This window comes from Callithrix jacchus, chromosome 7 (assembly GCF_049354715.1).
Source record: "Callithrix jacchus isolate 240 chromosome 7, calJac240_pri, whole genome shotgun sequence".
Taxonomy (NCBI): Eukaryota; Metazoa; Chordata; class Mammalia; order Primates; family Cebidae; genus Callithrix; species Callithrix jacchus.
The window spans coordinates 62,597,153-62,614,738 of record NC_133508.1 but is presented as its reverse complement, the minus strand read 5'-3'; the positions used below and the strand labels follow the sequence as shown (position 1 = coordinate 62,614,738).

General features: G+C 45.5%; 1 protein-coding gene across 16 annotated transcripts in view; it reads left to right on the top strand.

The window, feature by feature from the left end:
• The window catches only part of PAFAH2 (platelet activating factor acetylhydrolase 2), a 62,860-nt gene that overhangs the window by 37,536 nt on the left and 7,738 nt on the right, over window positions 1-17,586 (top strand). For 15 of the 16 annotated variants that reach the window (XR_013519877.1, XR_013519875.1, XR_013519876.1 and 12 more), the window contains one exon: window positions 1,159-3,462. The exons of the other annotated variant lie outside the window; for it this stretch is intronic. Coding sequence is in view for 11 of the 15 variants with exons in the window: in XM_035308204.3 (XP_035164095.1) it covers window positions 1,159-1,253 (95 nt within the window). In the remaining 4 variants the exon portion in view is untranslated. Of the gene's footprint in view, window positions 1-1,158; window positions 3,463-17,586 lie in introns of those variants that run through there. 16 annotated transcript variants of the gene reach the window in all.

Genomic DNA, 17,586 nt, shown 5'->3' with positions numbered 1-17,586 from the left:
TTGAATTAATGACTATGTAGCACTATACGTCAAGGGCCTATTCTGTGCCAGGTTCCTGGCAGGGCACTGGGAATCCAAAAATGCATGAGAGTGGTCCCTGCCTTCTGCCCCAGAGAGTCTGTTTGTTTTGAGGAAGGAGATCTGCTCAGCCTCCCCTGTTTCCTCAGCCCAAGGGCTTGGACTCTTTGTGCCTGTTCTTGCCGGGTAGTTAGCCCTACCAGCTGTGAGCTCGGAACCCCCTCTCGAGTCATTCCCGGGGTTATGCTGCTCCATGATGTTGCTGTCCTGTTGCTCTTGGCCTTCACTGAAGTGACCCTGGATTTGCACCCACAGACTGGGCTGTCAGAGACTGCTTTTTGCCTAGTAACCTCCTTGATCCTGGAACTAGACTTTTTATTTTCTCTGCTTTTTTTTTTTTTTTTGAAAAAGGGTCCTGTTGCCCAGGATGGAGGGCAGTGGCATTATTACACCTCACTGCTGCCTCCAACTCCTTGCCTCAAGCAATCCTCCCATCTTGGCCTCCTGAGTAACTAGAACTTCAGGCACACACAACCATACCTAGCTAATTTCTTTATTTTTTTATAGAGTTGAGGTCTTGCTATGTGGCCCAGGCTGGTCTAGGAACTCCTAGCCTCAAGTGATCCTCCTGCCTCAGCCTCCCAAAGCACAAGGGTTACAGGCATGAGCTACCATGCCCAGCCTTCTCTAACTTTCTGACCTGGGTTTGAATTCTGTCTCTACCATTTAACAGCTGTAATGACCTTAGGCAAATCAGGTAGCTTCCCTGAGCCTCAGTTTCCTGAAATATATAATAAGACTAATAGTAATACTTAGCTCATAGGGATATGGTGAAAATTAAATGAAACCACGAATGTAAAACATTTAATACAACCCCTAGAATGAATTCTCCATCAATAAATCTTACCCCCTGTTATTATTATTGTTATTGAATTGTTATGGATTACATAAGTTATTTATAAAGGCACTGAATAAATCATAGTTATCATTACCGCCACCACCATACAACCCCACCATAACCAGTCCTTTTGGCATCCCAGGTGCTCCTGTCTCTAGGATGACCCCCTCAATCCTTGACAGCTTCTCTTTGACAAAACATCACAATGATTTGCCTAACCTTCTTGTTTTTTTCCCATTCAGACCTGAAAGAAGACTATGATCAATGGAACAACCTTATTGAAGGCATTGGACCGTCGCTCACCCCTGGGGCCCCCCACTATCTGTCCAGCCTGTAGGCACAACTGGCCATTTGTAAAGGTCACTTGAACCAAGTTTCCATTTGGGAGCTACCCAGGGGCAGCCATGAGCTCCTATCAGGAAGTGGTCAACATGACCCTTTTCACAGCTTGAAAGGTGTAATTACACTGCTACTTGGATAACTGGGTGCTTTGATCTTAGACTTGATCTTCAAATCACTTTGGGACTGGGATCACTTACTTATTGACCAACAGACTTTCTGGGGCCTTAGTCCTGATGGAGTGGGGAATAAGCAGTAGAGTGGGACTGGGGGAAATGCAAGCCCCGAGCTGAGCACTGTGAGGCCTGGGTGTAAAGACTTAGCCCAGCGAGCTCATTCCCTCACCCATGGCCAGTGCTGCTTCAGTGGAAGAGATGAAGCCAAAGGATGGAGTGAAAATTCCTACCATCAGAAACTCTAGTCCAACCCAACACTATCTCTCCCTATCTCTTAGCCTTTTCCTTCCCCAGGGCCACTTGGTGAAGTCTGAGCACTTTAGGTAAATTTCTAGGGTATGGGCTGTGATCCCACTTTCTATTTATTTCCAAGTCTTCTCATTGCATGAAACATAGTACTACTTATACTTACAGTAGTAAGTTGTATTTGTGAGCCCACAGAGGGGCAGACAGCATGGCTCTCACAGTACAGGGAGAGAAACTGAGGTACAAAGAGGTACCTCAGAAGCTCTGGATGTCTTTGGGCACTTTGCTAAAAATGTACCTTAATAGGAAACAACACAAGCAGGTTGAGATGGGGAAGATGACAGAACAACAGTGTTAAATGGCCATTTGCAGGCCCTTGCCACAACAGGCAAGTAGTTTGGTCAGTTAAAACTCAGCTACAGCCTGGGCAGTGGAGCAAGACCCCATCTTAAAAATAAACTGAAGGCCGGGCGTGGTGGCTCACACCTGTAATCCCAGCACTTTGGGAGGCTAAGGCAGATGGATCACTTAAGGCCAGGAGTTCAAGGCCAGCCTGGCCAATGGTGAAACCCCATCTCTACTAAACATACAAAAAAATTAGCCAGGCATGGTGGCACATGCCTGTAGTCCTAGCTACTCAGGAGGCTGAAGCAGGAGAATTGCTTGAACCCAGAAGGTGGAGGTTGCAGTGAGTCAAGATCATGCCAATGCACTCCAGCCTGGGTGACAGAGCAAGACTCCAACTTAAAAAGAAAGAAAGAGAGAGAGAGAGGGTTACATAAAATTTAAAAACTCAGAAGGCCACTCCCAGAGAGGCCTAGGAATACCTTAGTTGTGTTTCTTACCTCAAACATTACAAACCTCCAACTCGCTCAGAATCAGGGTGCTTTTATTGTCTGTTTTCTGGCTCTGAGGCCCTTGCCCCAAATTTAAGTCAGATACAGACTGAATTTCCATTCTGTTCCATTTATAATGTGAATGATATTAATACTCATGTTTGCCTAATGTTATGTTGGAATTTTCTGTTTAATCTGCATTAGAGCAAGATGGAGAGCCATCTGGAATTGGCTTCCTTCTGTCTTTCTTCTGTGTTCACTTACCACTTGGACCCATGTGGGAAAAAAACTTTTAAAGGAAGGAAGTTGTCCTAGGGATCTAGTTCAAAGCTGTTTGGGGGGCATCAAACTGAAACTCCCCTCTCCACTGCTCAAGACTTCGTGCCTCAGTCCAAGTAGGCACGAGCAAAAAGGAAATGTATCTCTACACAATGGCCCATGGTCAGGGCCACAAGAGCAAGCTGGGCCTATGTCTCCACCTCTCAACGGCTGGCCTTTCTAAGAGGTGAAACAGCAGATTGTTGAGGCTGTGTGGGAGGATCTGTGAATTCCCATGAGACATACTGTAAGAAGGGTATCATTAAAGCCCTGGGCTCTAGAGTTATGGAGCCTGGTCTTGAGTCCTGGCTCCACCACTAATGGGTAAATTTGAGCAAATGGTATCTCAGCTCCTGCGTTTCTAAAATGAGGGTCTGCATTATGAATAGTTAGAAGTATTAAGTGAGAGGATGTGTAACCCATGGGTTACTTAAAAGTGTATTTCCTACCTTCCAAACATGAGATTTTTCTAGTTACCGTTTTTCTTTTCTAGCTTAATTACTTTGTGGTCAGAGAAAATGACCCATATGGTTTCCATCCTTCAAAATGTGTTGAAACTTGGTTGTTGGCCTAGTGTGAGATCAGTGTTGTAAATGTGCCATGTATGCTTAAAATGACTATATATTCCCAAGAAGTTGTTGGCTTGCTCTTTTACTCAAGAACACATCATAGATTTCCTTTTTTTTTTCTTTTTTTTGAGATGCAGTCTCACGCTGTCGCCCAGGCTGGAGTGCAGTGGCGTGATCTTGGTTTACTGCAACCTCTGCCTCCCAGTTTCAAGCAATTCTCCTGTCTCAGCCTCCTGAGTAGCTGGGACTACAGGTACACACCACCATGCCTGGCTAATTTTTGTATTTTTTTTTAGTAGAGATGGGGTTTCACCATATTGGTCAGGCTGGTGGTAAACTCCTGACCTCAGGTGATCCACCCGCTTCAGCCTCCCAAAGTGCTGGGATTACAGGTGTGAGCTGCCACACCCAGCCCATAGATTTCCTTCTATGAGATCACAGATATATAATGGGGCCTTTCAACTACCACTTGGGCACCAGAGCCCCTCAGCATTTGCACAACCAGCCGTAGACCAATCCCGAGTATACGCCACCCTTATGCTGGTTCCGCAAATGCTGGGAGGCCAGTTCTGGCAGTAGTAGCACGTGAGACCCAGCTCCCACCTTAGCTCCATAAGTAATGCAGGTGGATTTTACAAAACCGTGAACAAGAGACCTGGAGCCTCCCTAGTGACGGGAGTGGTTCAGAAACTAGATCCTTTCCTTCATTTGATTCATGTTCTGGTAATCCCTCATTTATCCAGCAAACACTAAAGTAGGTGAATTTCCATATAATTGAAAATTATCCTACAGGCAGCAAAATATAATATTATTTTGAATGATAATCTACCAAAAAAGTAACACACACTTTTTAAACAAAGTGAGCTGACTTCATTCAACTTTTAGGATGTTCCAGTCAGGATAGACTAAGTTGTATGGTGGTAACAGGCAACCCCAAAAGCAACAAAATTTGTTTCTTGCCCATGCCACTTGTCCTCTTTGGTTGGCTGCAGGCTCAGCTCTGCATGATTTTTATCCTCACTCTAGGATCCAGGCTGGTAGAGCTGCCATTATCTGGAAGTGTTGCTGTTCACCATAGTGGAGCAGGAACAAAGCCTGATGAATCACCTGCTAGCTCTGAGAGTTTCTGCCTGGGAGTGACTCTCATTATTTCTGTTCACGTGTCATAAGCCAAAGCATGCCATGTGGCCATTCCTAACATCCCATGCCATCCCAAGAGAGTCAAAATATTGTGGCCAGGTCTCATGTCAGAGAAGTGGCACCCTCAGATCTAGGAAGGTGGGTGTAGCTGTTTGACCTACATGGAGTTGCCCCTTGTGCTATGTTGCTCTTCAGAGTTGGTGTTGTCTCGCTTGTGGTCAGGCTGCAACCATTGCTCCTCAGTGAGCCAGCCCCTAGCCCTTGGCCACTTCAAGTTTATGACTTTCGCTCTGCAATGGACTGATAAATCAGCCACATTATTTAAAACTGAGTCTAAAGGAAAACAAGGTAGTCACTGAGAGAGGGTTTTAGGGACTCTCTTGCAGCTAAAGTACTTCACCTTTAGTGCATGGGCTTTGTAATCCTCTGACTGCTCCAGAAGGGGTATCACAAGGCCTTTGGTCCCTCGTTCTGGTTTTTGGTTAGCTTCCAGGGGACTAGGACACCTGATAAATGGCCTTTAGATAAGCAAGGAAATCCTGATGGTAACTGACATGTGCTGATAAATTGCATCCTGGTGAATCTTTTCCAGAAAGAGGATGTCTTGGGTTTCTTTGGCATCTTCCTGTTCCCCATCCCACTGCAGGACTCTGTTTCCAAGGAGGCTTCCTAGTGGTATAATGTGAAGTTTCTTTGCATGAGATGGTAAGCCAGATAGGAAGGAAGATAAGTAAATATCCCTTTCAATTCCTGCACTTATGAGACTAAGGCTGGTTGGATTCTTGCTGTGTCCCTAATGTAATCCCCAAACCCTTTCCACTGTGCCTTCTGACACAGCTCCCCATCTTGCCCTTCCTCAAAAATTCTGTTGGACTCTTGAAGTGTCAAATGATGGATTCCAACTCCATGTCTTAACCTTGTGGGGACCTTCATCCTATGCCCCTTTTTTCTGGAGCAACACTTATCCCTAGGCCCACAAAGTCACAGAGGGACAGGAGAGGCCATACTGTATGCTTGGGATTCATCCTCACTAGGAAGGTCACTTTCCCCTCAAAGCCAGGTACAGAGGGCAGCTGTCCCTGGCCATAGCTGCAGGGCACAGTGACAATGAGGATGCCGAAGATGATTGTCACTGTGTGTCAGGACTGTGCTCTGGGCTGACATGCATCATTTAACTTACTGTTCACAGTAACCACACCAGGTCAGGTGGCATTGGTCTTATGTAGGGGGAAACAGAGGCTTCGAGAATTGATTTCATCAGGCTCTCAGCAAGATTTTGGCAAAGCTGGGACGTAGGCATCAAAGTTCAGGTTTTTTTTTTTTTTTTTTTTGAGATAGAGTTTCGCTCTTGTTTCCCAGGCTGTAGTGGTGTGATCTCAGCTCACTGCAACCTCTACCTTACAGGTTCAAGCAATTCTCCTGCCTCAGCTCCAGAGTAGCTGGGATTATAGGCACATGCCAGCACGCCAGGCTAATTTTTGTACTTTTAATGGAGAAGGGGTTTTATCATGTTGGTCAGACTGGTCTCGAACTCCTGACCTCAGGTGATTCACCCGCCTTAGCCTCCCAAAATGCTGGGATTACAAGCATGAGCCACCGCGCCCAGCCAAGCGTTTTTGTTTTGTTTTGTTTTGTTTTGAGATGGTCTCCTGTCACCCAGGCTGGAGTGCAGTGGCACAATCACAGCTCACTGCAGCCTTGACCTCCCAGCCTCAATCCGTCTGCCAGCCTCAGCCTCCTAAGTAGCTGGGACCACAGGCTCACGCCACCATGCCAGGCTGTAAAATCTGAGCTCTTAATTGCTGTGCTATCATCCCTAATATACATACTTGGCTTTGCAGTTTCTCCCATTTCTTCAAACTCTCAGAATATAGGGAATGTATTAATCTCATAATCAATTAACTAAAAAATATCAAAATCTTCAGCAACTTCTATATGACCTGTGTTGAGTTTCAGTGATATCCTCAACACTCTTGAGAAATGGATCGGGGGAAAACAGCTTCACCAGAAACTGTGGGTCAGGTACTTGGTTGATGGGGTTTTTGTTCGTTTCTTTTTGAGACAGTCTCACTCTGTTGCTCAGGCTGGAGTACAGTGGCATGATCACTGCTCATTGTAGCCTCAACCTCCCAGACTTAAGCCATCCTCCCACCTAGGCCTCTCAAGTAGCTGGGACTACAGGTGCGTACCACCACACCTGGCTAATTTTTTGTTTATTTTTTGTAGAGACAGTGTTCTGTCCATGTTGCCAGCGTTGGTCTTGAGCTCCTAGGCTCCAGTGATCCTCCTGCCTCAGCCTCCCAAAGTGCTGGGATTACAGATGTAAGCAGTTCAGGAACTAAGAACACACTCTGAAATCAGACAGCTCCAACACTATTAGCCCTGTGTTTATGCTAATCCATTCACTTTTATGGCCTTTAATGTTCTTATTTGTAAAATGGGAATTCTAATCATATTTAACTCATAAAGCAGTTGTAATAATTTTTCCTTTCTTTTATTTTTTCTTTTTCTTTCGAGAGTCTGGACCTGTCGCCCAGGCTGGAGTGCAATGGCGTGATCTTGGCTCACTGCAACCTCCGCCTCCCCATTTCAAGTGATTCTCCTGCCTCAGCCTCCTGAGTAGCTGGAATTATAGGCACACACCACCACACCTGGCTAATTTTTTCTATCTTTAGTAGAGACGAGTTCACCATGTTGGCCAGGCTAGTCTCGAACTCCTGACCTCATGATCTGCCCACCTCAGCCTCCCAAAGTGCTGGGATTACAGGCATGAGCCACCATGCCCAGCCTGGTTGTGATAATTAAATGAAATAATACATGTGAAGCACTTAGCAGGGTGGCTATATTAAGGGCTTAATAAACATTAGCTATTAACACTCTTGTTTAGTTTGGGCCTCCTTACATAGCTATAAGGTTAGGTATAAGAGGCCCTTGCACTAAATGGCCCCAATGGTCTTGGTCTAAGTTCTTTTTTTCTTTTTTCTTTTTCTCTCCCTTCCCTCCTTCCTTTCTTGCTTTCTTGCTTTCTTGCTTTCTTTTTCTTGCTTTGTTTTTTGGTCTGTCACCCAGGCTGGAGTGCAGTAGTGCGTTCATAGCTCACTGCAACCTTGAATTCTCAGACTCAAGCTATCCTCCTTGGGAATCTCAGTTTCCCAAGTACCTGAGATTACAGGCATGCACCACCATGCTTGGCTAATTAAAAAAAAATTTTTTTTTTTATAAACACTGAGTCTCTTTATGTTCCCCAATCTGGTCTGAAACTTTCGGGATTAGTGATCCTCCTGCCACAGCCACAGCCTCCCAAAGTGCTAGGATTATAGGCATGAGCCACCATGCGTGACCATTGGTCTAAATTTTTATTCCAGCTTCGATAGTCTCATGGTTACCTTCTTCAAGTGGACCCTCCTAACTGCCACCCACCTACTACCATTGTGTCCTCATGTCTGGATGGAACTAGGTGGAGAGGCAGTTTCCCATTCTCTTTGTTCTGCTATCCCTGCTCCTCACATGAAAAATCAAAGTCTCCACCGTAGTTCTAGCCTTGCTTTCTTTTCCACCTGGAAGAGTATACACTCTTCGGTTCTGGTTGAGTTTTAATTTCACACCAGATCATCCAAACACATACATCTATGCATCAGCTGCAAACTGAAGATCCTAAAATATCAAAAAGGAGAAGCAGAGATCTGTGGAGACGTTGGCCAGAGGGAGGAGCTGGGGACAGGGGCTTTGGAGCAGAGGCTAGTTGTTTTAATTTTTGTCTGCTGCCTTTGACACCAGGTGAGGGGGTCAGAATGCCTTGTGACCTCCTCGGGAGAAACACCCAGGCCTGCAGATGGCCGGTGAACTGGCTCTGCACAGCTCCCTCCCTCATGATTTCCTGCCAAGTCCTCCTGTTTCTTCACTCTTGGTAGTTCTCCCACACAGCCCATCCTTTCCATCTTGTTTGAGCCTGCTGTCCTCTCAGCTTACCCCTGGGCTCGTTTTGCAGTCTTCTGGACTGTCCTCTCTCTTTCCCCACTGCATTCTGCTGCCAGATCTACCTGAAACACCACTTTTGCATGAAAATACCAGCCTGGCAAGATGATCTGATGGTAAGAGGACCAAACTGGTTGTCTGGAGCCCTGGGTTCTTGCCTCTGTCACCTGCACCCTCTGTGACGAGTGTGTGTGTGTGTAGTTTTCCTCTCTCGACTTTAACTTCCTTATCTGTAAATTGGGACATGGGTTGGTGGTTATTGAATTAGCCAGTCTCTTAAGGCCCTGTCAGTTCTGGCATTTCACGTCTCTGTCATTGAGTTGTCACGGATTTCCAGGACTTCCCTTTCCTTTTTTTCTTTTTTCTTTTCTTTTTTTGAGATGGAGTCTTGCTCTGTCACTCAGGCTGGAGTGCAATGGCATGATCTTGGTCTACTGCAACCTCGACCTTCCAAGTTCAAGCAATGGTCCTGCCTCAACATCCCAAGTAGCTGAGATTACAGGCATGCACCACCACACCTGGCTGAGTTTTGTATTTTTAGTAGAGATGGAGATTTACCATGTTGGCCAGGCTGGTCTCAAACTCCTGACCTTGTGATCTGCCCACCTTGGCCTCCCAAAGTGCTGGGATTACAGGCCTGAGCCACTGCGTCCAGCTCTCCTGAGGTTTTTCTTGCCTGCAGGGCTTCCCCACCTCCTTTCTGTACATCTAAATCTTGCTAATGCTTTAGGCTCAGTTCTAATCCCACCTCTTCCGTGAAAGCCTTCTTGATTAAATTAGACCAACATTTGATCTCTTGGCCTCCTGTTCCCCAAGAGAAATCCAGTCTGTGCCACATTTAGTATTGCCCTTTATCACATTATTCCAGGAGCAGGGCCCATCTGTTGGACAGGAAAGAGCATCCTCCTGTTGATTGACATGGGGGACAGGGACCCCTGGCCCTGGCCCCCCATCAGCTCTCATTCCCCAGCCAAACTTGGGAACAGCTGGAGCTCACCCAGCCCTCTGACCTCTCCAGCTGTCTCTGCTTCCTTTTCTTTTGGTTTTCCCAGTCCCAGCTGTGGGGCCAGGGCAGAGCCAGCAGCAGCACAGCCAAGACAGCTGGAGCAAACTTATAAGTCGCATGGACAAGTAGCATTTGGGAGTTAGAAGGAGGGCAAAACTGAGCACAAATCACACCACTGTTGAAAATGAAGGAAAGCAGTTTGCCAGCTTATTTTTCCCATCTTGCTTTCATCTAAAAAAAGAAGCTCCTCAGAAATATAGTCCTCTTCAGCCTGTTAAGCCAGATGGCCCCGAGATGCTCAGCCTGCCAAGTGTGTATATATAATTATTCATCTTCATGGAATCACACCCAGGTTTGAATCCAGACTCTGACATTTTTCTTTTGTTTGATCTGGAGCCAGTGAATCTTTCTGAGCCTTTGTTTCTTTTTCTGCAAAATAGGGTCACTGGCATCTGCCTTCCCATCTCAGAATTTTTTGGGTGGGATTAGGGATGGGCTTAATGTAAGATGTCAAAGCATTGGGTACATTTATGTTGCTGTTAATTATAAAAAGTGCTATATTTTGGTTCTGTCCTAATGTGCTACTACTTAATGAACACTTACTCTGGCCAGATATTCTGCTAAGTGTTTTACATACATTGCATCATTTAATCCTAGCAACATTCCAGTAAGGTGGTGCATGTTAGCCTCATTTTCTAGATCAGGAAAGTGAGATTCAGAAAGATTTGCTAGCCCAACCAAGTCACCCAGCATGTAAGTGATAGAACCAGGATTTGAACCTAAATCGTTGGGCTCCAAAGTCAGTGGGGGTTTTTTTGGTTTTTTGTTTTGTTTTGTTTTGTTTTGAGACAGAGTCTCGCTTTGTCGCCCAGGCTGGAGTACAATAGCATGATTTTGGCTCACTGCAAACTCCGCCTCCCAGGTTCAAGCAATTCTCCTGCCTCAGCCTCCCAAGTAGCTGGGACTACAGGCACCTGCCACCATGCCCAGCTAATTCTTGTATTTTTAGTAGAGATGGGATTTCACCACATTGGCCAGGCTGGTCTCAAACTCCTGGCCTCAAGTGATAGGTCCGTCTTGGCCTTCTGAATCCAGAGATGCTGATTCAGAAGGTTTGGAGGGAGGACCCAAGTGTGTATGTGTGTGTAAGTTCGAGGAATATTACTTCCTGATATGCAGTGAAGTTTGAGAATCCTTGCTATGGTATAAGCCTATTAGTCTATTTTCTTTTATGAAATAAGAGCAATTGCTAGCTGAAAATACAGAATTATTAAACTTTAGAATTGGAAGAGGCCTTAAGTTATTTGGTCCATGAGGAAACCAGAGCTCAAAAAAGTTCAGCAGGTAGTTGGCAGACTTGAATTAAAAACCAGGTCTTCTGACTTGTAGTCCAGTGTTCTAGATACATCTGTGGATGCCAGGATTTTGTGGGATTATTATTTTTTTTTTCGACACAGAGTCTTGCTCTGTCACCCAGACTGGAGCGCAGTGGCGCAATCTTGGCTCACTGCAACCTCTGCCTCCCGGATTCAAGCGATTCTCCTGCCTCAGCCTCCCTAGTAGCTGGAATTACAGAGGCCCATCAGCACACTTGGCTAATTTTTTGTATTTTTAGTAGAGATGGGGTTTCACTGTGTTAGCCAGGATGGTCTCAACCTCCTGACCTCGTGATACGTCCACCCACCTCAGCCTCCCAAAGTGCTGGGATTACAGGCTTGAGCCACCACCCCTGGCCAATTTTGTTGGATTATTAAGAAAATCCTCAGGACCCACCCTTTCGCCAAGACAGCCATGATTTCTGGCAACTGTATCATGGAGTTTGGGGTCTTTTTTTTTTTTAAGAGATAGGGTCTCAGGCCGGGTGTGGTGGCTCATGCCTGTAATCCTAGCACTTTGGGAGGCCAAGGCGGGCAGATCACAAGGTCAGGAGTTTGAGACCAGCCTGGTCAACATGGTGAAACCCCATCTCTACTAAAAATACAAAAATTAGCCAGGCATGGTGATGGGTGCCTGTAATCCCAGCTGCTTGGGAGGCTGAGGCAGGAAAATCACTTGAACCCAGAAGGTAGAAGTTGCAGTGAGCTAAGACCATGCCATTGTTCTTCAGCCTGGGCAACAGAACAAGACTGCCTCTCAAAAAAAAAAAAAAAAAAAAATAGAGAGAGAGAGATGGGGTCTCATTATGTTGCCCAGGCTGGAGTGCAAGAGCACAGTCATAGCTTACTGCAGCCTCAAACTCCTGTGCTCAAGCGATCCTCCTGCCTCAGCCACCCAAGTAGCTGGGACTACAGGTGTGTGCCACCACATTCAGCTTTTGAAGTTTTTGTATAAGAAGAAATGGGCTCCACACACAGCTTTTGAAGTTTTTGTATAAGAAGAAGACTGGGCTAGAAGACCTATGAGAAATGACTCAGAGGGCAGTTCTCATGCATGTTCCTATATTCAACAAGCACTTACTGATGCCCGCACTATGGCCAGCCCTGTCCTCGTGGAATTGAACCTAAGGGCAAGAAGGGCTGGTCAACATTAGGGCTCATGTGATGAATGCTATAATAGGGGATATATATGGCTCAGAAGTGGCACAGGGTGGTTAGTTCACCTCAGCAAGGGAGAAGGCTAAGGCCTCACAGAATGTCACATACTTGAGTGTGGTATTACCGCATAAGAAATTATTCCAAAATTTTAACAGCTTAGAACAACACACATCTCACATTTTCTATGGCTCAGGAATTCTGGAGTGGCATAGTTCGGTGGTTCTGCCTGAAGGTCTCTTTTGAGGCTGCAGCCAAGACATCAGCCAGGATTATTATCATCTGAGGGCTTGAGTGGGGCTGGAGGATCCATTTCCAAGATGGTGCACTCACATGGCTGTTGGCAGAAGGCCTCAGTTTCTTACCATGTAGTGCTTTCCACAGGACTGATGCTCAAGACTTGGCAGATAGCTTCTCCCAAAGCAGAAGATCCAAGAGAGAGTAAGATGGAAGCTAGTTTCTTTTATAGCCCATCCTCAGAAGTCACACTTCATCATCATTTCTACAATATTATGTTATTAGACAAGCCAGCCCTATTCAGTGTAGTTAGAGGACTATACAGGAATATGACAATCATGTATAGGAACATGAAAACCAGGAGGTAAGGATGACTGTGGCCATGTTGGAGGCTGGCTTGCCACAGTATTGAAGATGAATGGAGCTTTCCAGATGGATGGAGGGGGAAGAAAGGCATTCTAGGCAGAGGAAATAAGGTAAAGGCATGTAAAAAACAAGGTTCCACGTGTTCAGGACATTGTAACTGGATTGGAGAATAAAACCTATAGGAGAGCATACTAAGAAATCAGAAGGGGCTTTCAATGCCAAGTGAAGGAGTTGTGGCTTTATCCCCTAGGCCAGTGGTTTTCAAATGTTTCTACACATTGGAATTTCCTGAGGAGATTTCAGAACTCCCCATGCCAAAGCTACAGCCATAGCAATTAAATAAGAATTTCTGGGAATAAACTTAGACATTGTCTATGTTAAAAGTTTCTCAAGTGATCCAGTCTACAGTCAAGGTTGAGAACTGATGCTGAAGGCAATACAAAGTAACTGAAAAGCTTGAGGCAGGAGCTGTGTGGTCAGATTTCCAATCTTTCCAGTGGTGAAGAAGGGCAGCTGTTCCTCGTCTGCTTATCTTAAAAGTTCCGTATTAGGACTAGAAAGGCCCTATCATCTGTGCTCACTCAGATATTATCATCATCTCTACTACCAAAAAGTTAAGCATAGGGTCAGGCACGGTGGCTCATGTCTGTAATCCCAGCACTTTGGGAGGCTGAGGCGGGAGGATCACCTGAGGTTAGGAGTTCGAGACCAGCCTGACCAACGTGGTGAAACCTCATCTCTACTAAAAATACAAAATTAGTTGGGCATTGTGGTGCATGCCCGTAATCCCAGCTACTCAGGAGGCTGAGGCAGGAGAATCGCTAGAATCCGGGGCAGCGGAGGTCGCAGTGAGCCGAGATCGCGCCATTGCAGTCCAGCCTGGGCAACAAGAGGGAAACTTTGTCTCAGAAAAAAAAATTTTAAAGGTTAGCTTATAAATTTAAAAAAAAAGGTTAAGCATAAATATCTGAGTTGTAGTGACCCCAAAAGTTCCCAGCATCCTAAACTGTGTATTATTTACAAATTTCCAAATCTAATGTTGACATCAACATTCTTATGTTATCACAATCACTCTTATTTTTTTAGGCAGGACCTCACTCTGTCACGCAGGCTGGAGTGCAGTGGCACAGTCTCAATTCACTCCAACTTCTGCCTCCTAGGTTCAAGCGATTCACCTGCCTCAGCCTCCCGAGTAGCTGGATTAAGGCACCCACCACCACACCGAGCTAATTTTTATATTTTTGGTAGAGACAGGGTTTTACCGTGTTGGCCAGGCTGGTCTCAAACTTGTGGCCTCAAGTGATTTGCCTCCCTCAACCTCCCAAACCGCTGGTGATATGAGCCACCGCACTTGACCCACAATCACTCTTGAGGTTTATTTCCCACTTAATACTGTTACGTATATGCATTTCTCTATTTCCTTTTTTTTTTTTTTTTTTTTTGAGACAGGGTCTTGTTCTGTTGCCCAGGCTGGAGTGCAGTGTAGTGGTACACAATCTCAGCTCACTGCAGCCTCAAGATCATGGGCTTAATCAATCCTTCTGCTTCTGCCTCCCTAGTAGCTGGGACTATAGGCATATGACACTATACCCTGCTAATTTTGTGTGTGTGTGTTTAAGACAGGATCTTGCCATGTTGCCCCAGCTGGTCTTGAACTCCTGGGCTCAGGCAATCCTCCCATCTCAGCCTCCCAAAGTACTGGGCTTACCACCACACCCAGCCAATTTTTGTATTTTTTGTAAGAGATAGGGTTTCACCATGGTGTGCAGGCTGGTCTCGAACTCCCCAACTCAAGCAATTCACCGGATTTAGCCTCCCAAAGTGCTGGGGTTATAGGTGTGAACCACCATGCCTGGCCTACTTCTCTATTTCTTACACTTCTTACATCCAACAGTGCAACAGCAGTGTATGAGTAAAGGTTTGTAGCACAAACCTCTGGAGTCAGATGAACCTTTGAATTTGAGTCCTGATTTCATCATCAGTGTAAACTAGTTAGATGACTTAACATCTCATGGCCTCAGTGAACTCATCTGAAAAAAATGGTTGTAGCCAGGCACAGTTGCTCACGCCTGTAATCCCAGCATTTTGGGAGGCCAAGGCGGGTAGATCACCTGAGGCCAGAAATTCAAGACCAGGCTGGCCAACATGGTGAAACCCAGTCTCTACTGAAAATAGAAAAATCAGACAAGTGTAGTGGCATGCTCCTGTAGTCCCAACTACTCAGGAGGCTGAGACAGGAGAATTGCTTGAACTCAGGAGGCAGAGGTTGCAGTGAGCTGAGATCTCACCACTGCACTCCAGCCTGGGCAACAGAGCAAGACTCCATCTCAAAAAAAGGAAGAATGGTGATAATACCTACTTCAGAAGACCCTTGAGGATATTAAATGAGATTTTGCATTTAAAGACCTCTCTGCCAAGTGCCTGACATGTCGTTAGTGCTTAATAAATGTTAGTTATTCCACTTTCCAAATCGCATTTCAAGATTCTGTTGCATCAGCTCCGTGCTTCCCAGTCCACTGAGCAGTTCTTCCCATTTCTAGTTTTTAGCTATAATATTATACATGTCTTTATATAAATTGGTGGGTTTTTTAAATTTTCCCTGATTTTTTTTTTTTTTTTTTTTTTGAGATGGAGTCTCACTCTGCTGCCCAGGCTGGAGTGCAGTGACACCATCTCAGCTCACTGCAACCTCTACCTCCCGGGTTCAAGTGATTCTCCTACCTCAGCCTCCCAAGTAGCTAGAATTACAGGTGCCTGCCACCATGCCTGGCTAATTTTTATATATTTAGTAAAGACAGTGTTTCACCATGTTGGCCAGGCTGGTCTTGAACTCCTGACCTCAAGTAATCTGGCCACCTCTGCCTCCCAAAGAGCTGGAATTACAAACGTGAGCCACTGCATCCAGCCTTCCCTGATTTTTCAGATGTGGAAATCAAGACTGGAGAAGGGAAATAACTTGTTTCTTTCTTTCTTTCTTTCTTTCTTTCTTTCTTTCTTTCTTTCTTTCTTTCTTTCTTTCTTTCTTTCTTTCCTTCTTGCTTCTTCTTCTTTCTTCTTCTCTTCTTCTTCTTCTTTCTTCCTCTTCTTCTTTCTTCTTCTTCTTTCTCCTTCTCCTTCTTCTCCTTCTTCTTCTCCTCCTTCTTCTTCTCCTTCTTCTTCTTCTTCCTTTCTTCTTTCTTCTTTCTTCTTCCTCCTTCTCCTCCTTCTCCTTCTTCTTCTTGTGCTCATGTGAGAAATAACTTGTCAACCAAAGATCATACTGCTTTTAGTGGCAGAGCCAGGCCCAGAAACCAGGGCCCAGTACCCTGAGCTTTGGCCTCTTGTTATCACCCTACCAGTTACCACACTCACTGGAGACTTGAAGGCAGGTCCTTCTTGGCTTCTCTTCACCAGGCTGAATGATTTAGGTCTCCCATTGTGTCCTCTGATATCTCCTCTCCCTTTCATCACCCTGGAGGTCCCTCATCAATTCAGTATAATTGGATCATATCCCTGCTGGTCCCTGGGGAGTGGGAGCAGACGATGACTAACACTTTAGAGACCTGGACTCCACCCGCGGCGCCTCTGGATCTCTGTTGTTGGATGTTTTGCAGTCAGATGGGGATAGGGATCCTGTCTGACTCAGGATCCCTCTCTCCTACCTGAAGCACTGTCTGATTTAAACAAATACACCCTCCTAGAACATTAGAGCTGAAAGGGAGCTTAGAGATTGGCTGGGCACAGTGGTTTATGCCTGTAATCCCAGAACTTTGGAAAGCCAACACAGGTGGATCCACCTCAAGGTGGATCACTTGAGGTCAGGAGCTCAAGACCAGTCTGCCCAACATGGCGAAACCCCATCTCTCTACTAAAAATATCAAGATTAGCCAAGTGTGGTGATGCATATCTGTAATCCCAGCTACTGAGGAGGCTGAGGCAGGAGAATCACTTGAACTCGGGAGGCAAACTTTGCAGTGAGCCTAGATCATGCCACTACACTACAGCCTGGGCAACAGAATGAGACTCCATCTCAAAAAAAAAAAAAAAAAAAAAAAAAAGACCCTTCAGAGATCATTCTCTGTTCCAGCCCCTGTTATTTAAAAAATGAGAAAACTGAGGCTCAGCAATGCAGATTGATCTGTGGCAGATGTGGGCTGGGACCCAAACCTCCTGACTCCACTGTGCTGTTGGGAAGAGGGCATTGGAGCTGGGCAGGTGAACCTGGGCAAGGGAGCGAAATGATGCTGGATTTCCTGTTGTGTAAGATAGTCTTGCTCAGCTCAGGGAGGTGATAAGCATTAAATGAGATGACTATTGTAGAGCGTGGAGCACTGTGCTCAGTAAACGATAGCTATTACTCACTAGAGCACAGTCGTAAAGAGGCCAGCTGGGCTTTGGAGTCAGAAAAGTTATTCTATTCAAATCCTAGTTACCCACTTACTAGCTGTGTGATCTGGGACAACTTATGTAATAAGAGCTGATACTTACTGAATTTTACTTGTTCCCAGCATTAAGCTAAGTATCTTAGATATATTATTTCACGTAATTATCCTAACAGTTTTCTGAGGTAGGTACTACCAGTATCCTGATTTTAGGATTGAAAATACTGAGGCATGAGTCAGTTTCACTTCAGCAGCCTATTTTTTTCTGATTATCCTCTAGCTTGCACTTTTTTTTTTTTTTTTTGAGTCAGAGTCTTGCTGTATTGCCCAGGCTGGAGTGCAATGGCATGGTCTCGGCTCCCTGCAACCTCCGCCTCCCAGGTTCAAGAGATTCTCCTCCCTCAGTCTCCTGAGCTGGGATTACAGGTGCCCACCACCATGCCCAACTAATTTTTTTGTATTTTTAGTAGAAACAGGCTTTCACCATGTTGGCCAGACTGGTCTTGAACTCCTGACCTCGTGATTTGCCTGCCTCAACCTCCCAAAGTGCTGGGATTACAGGCGTGAGCT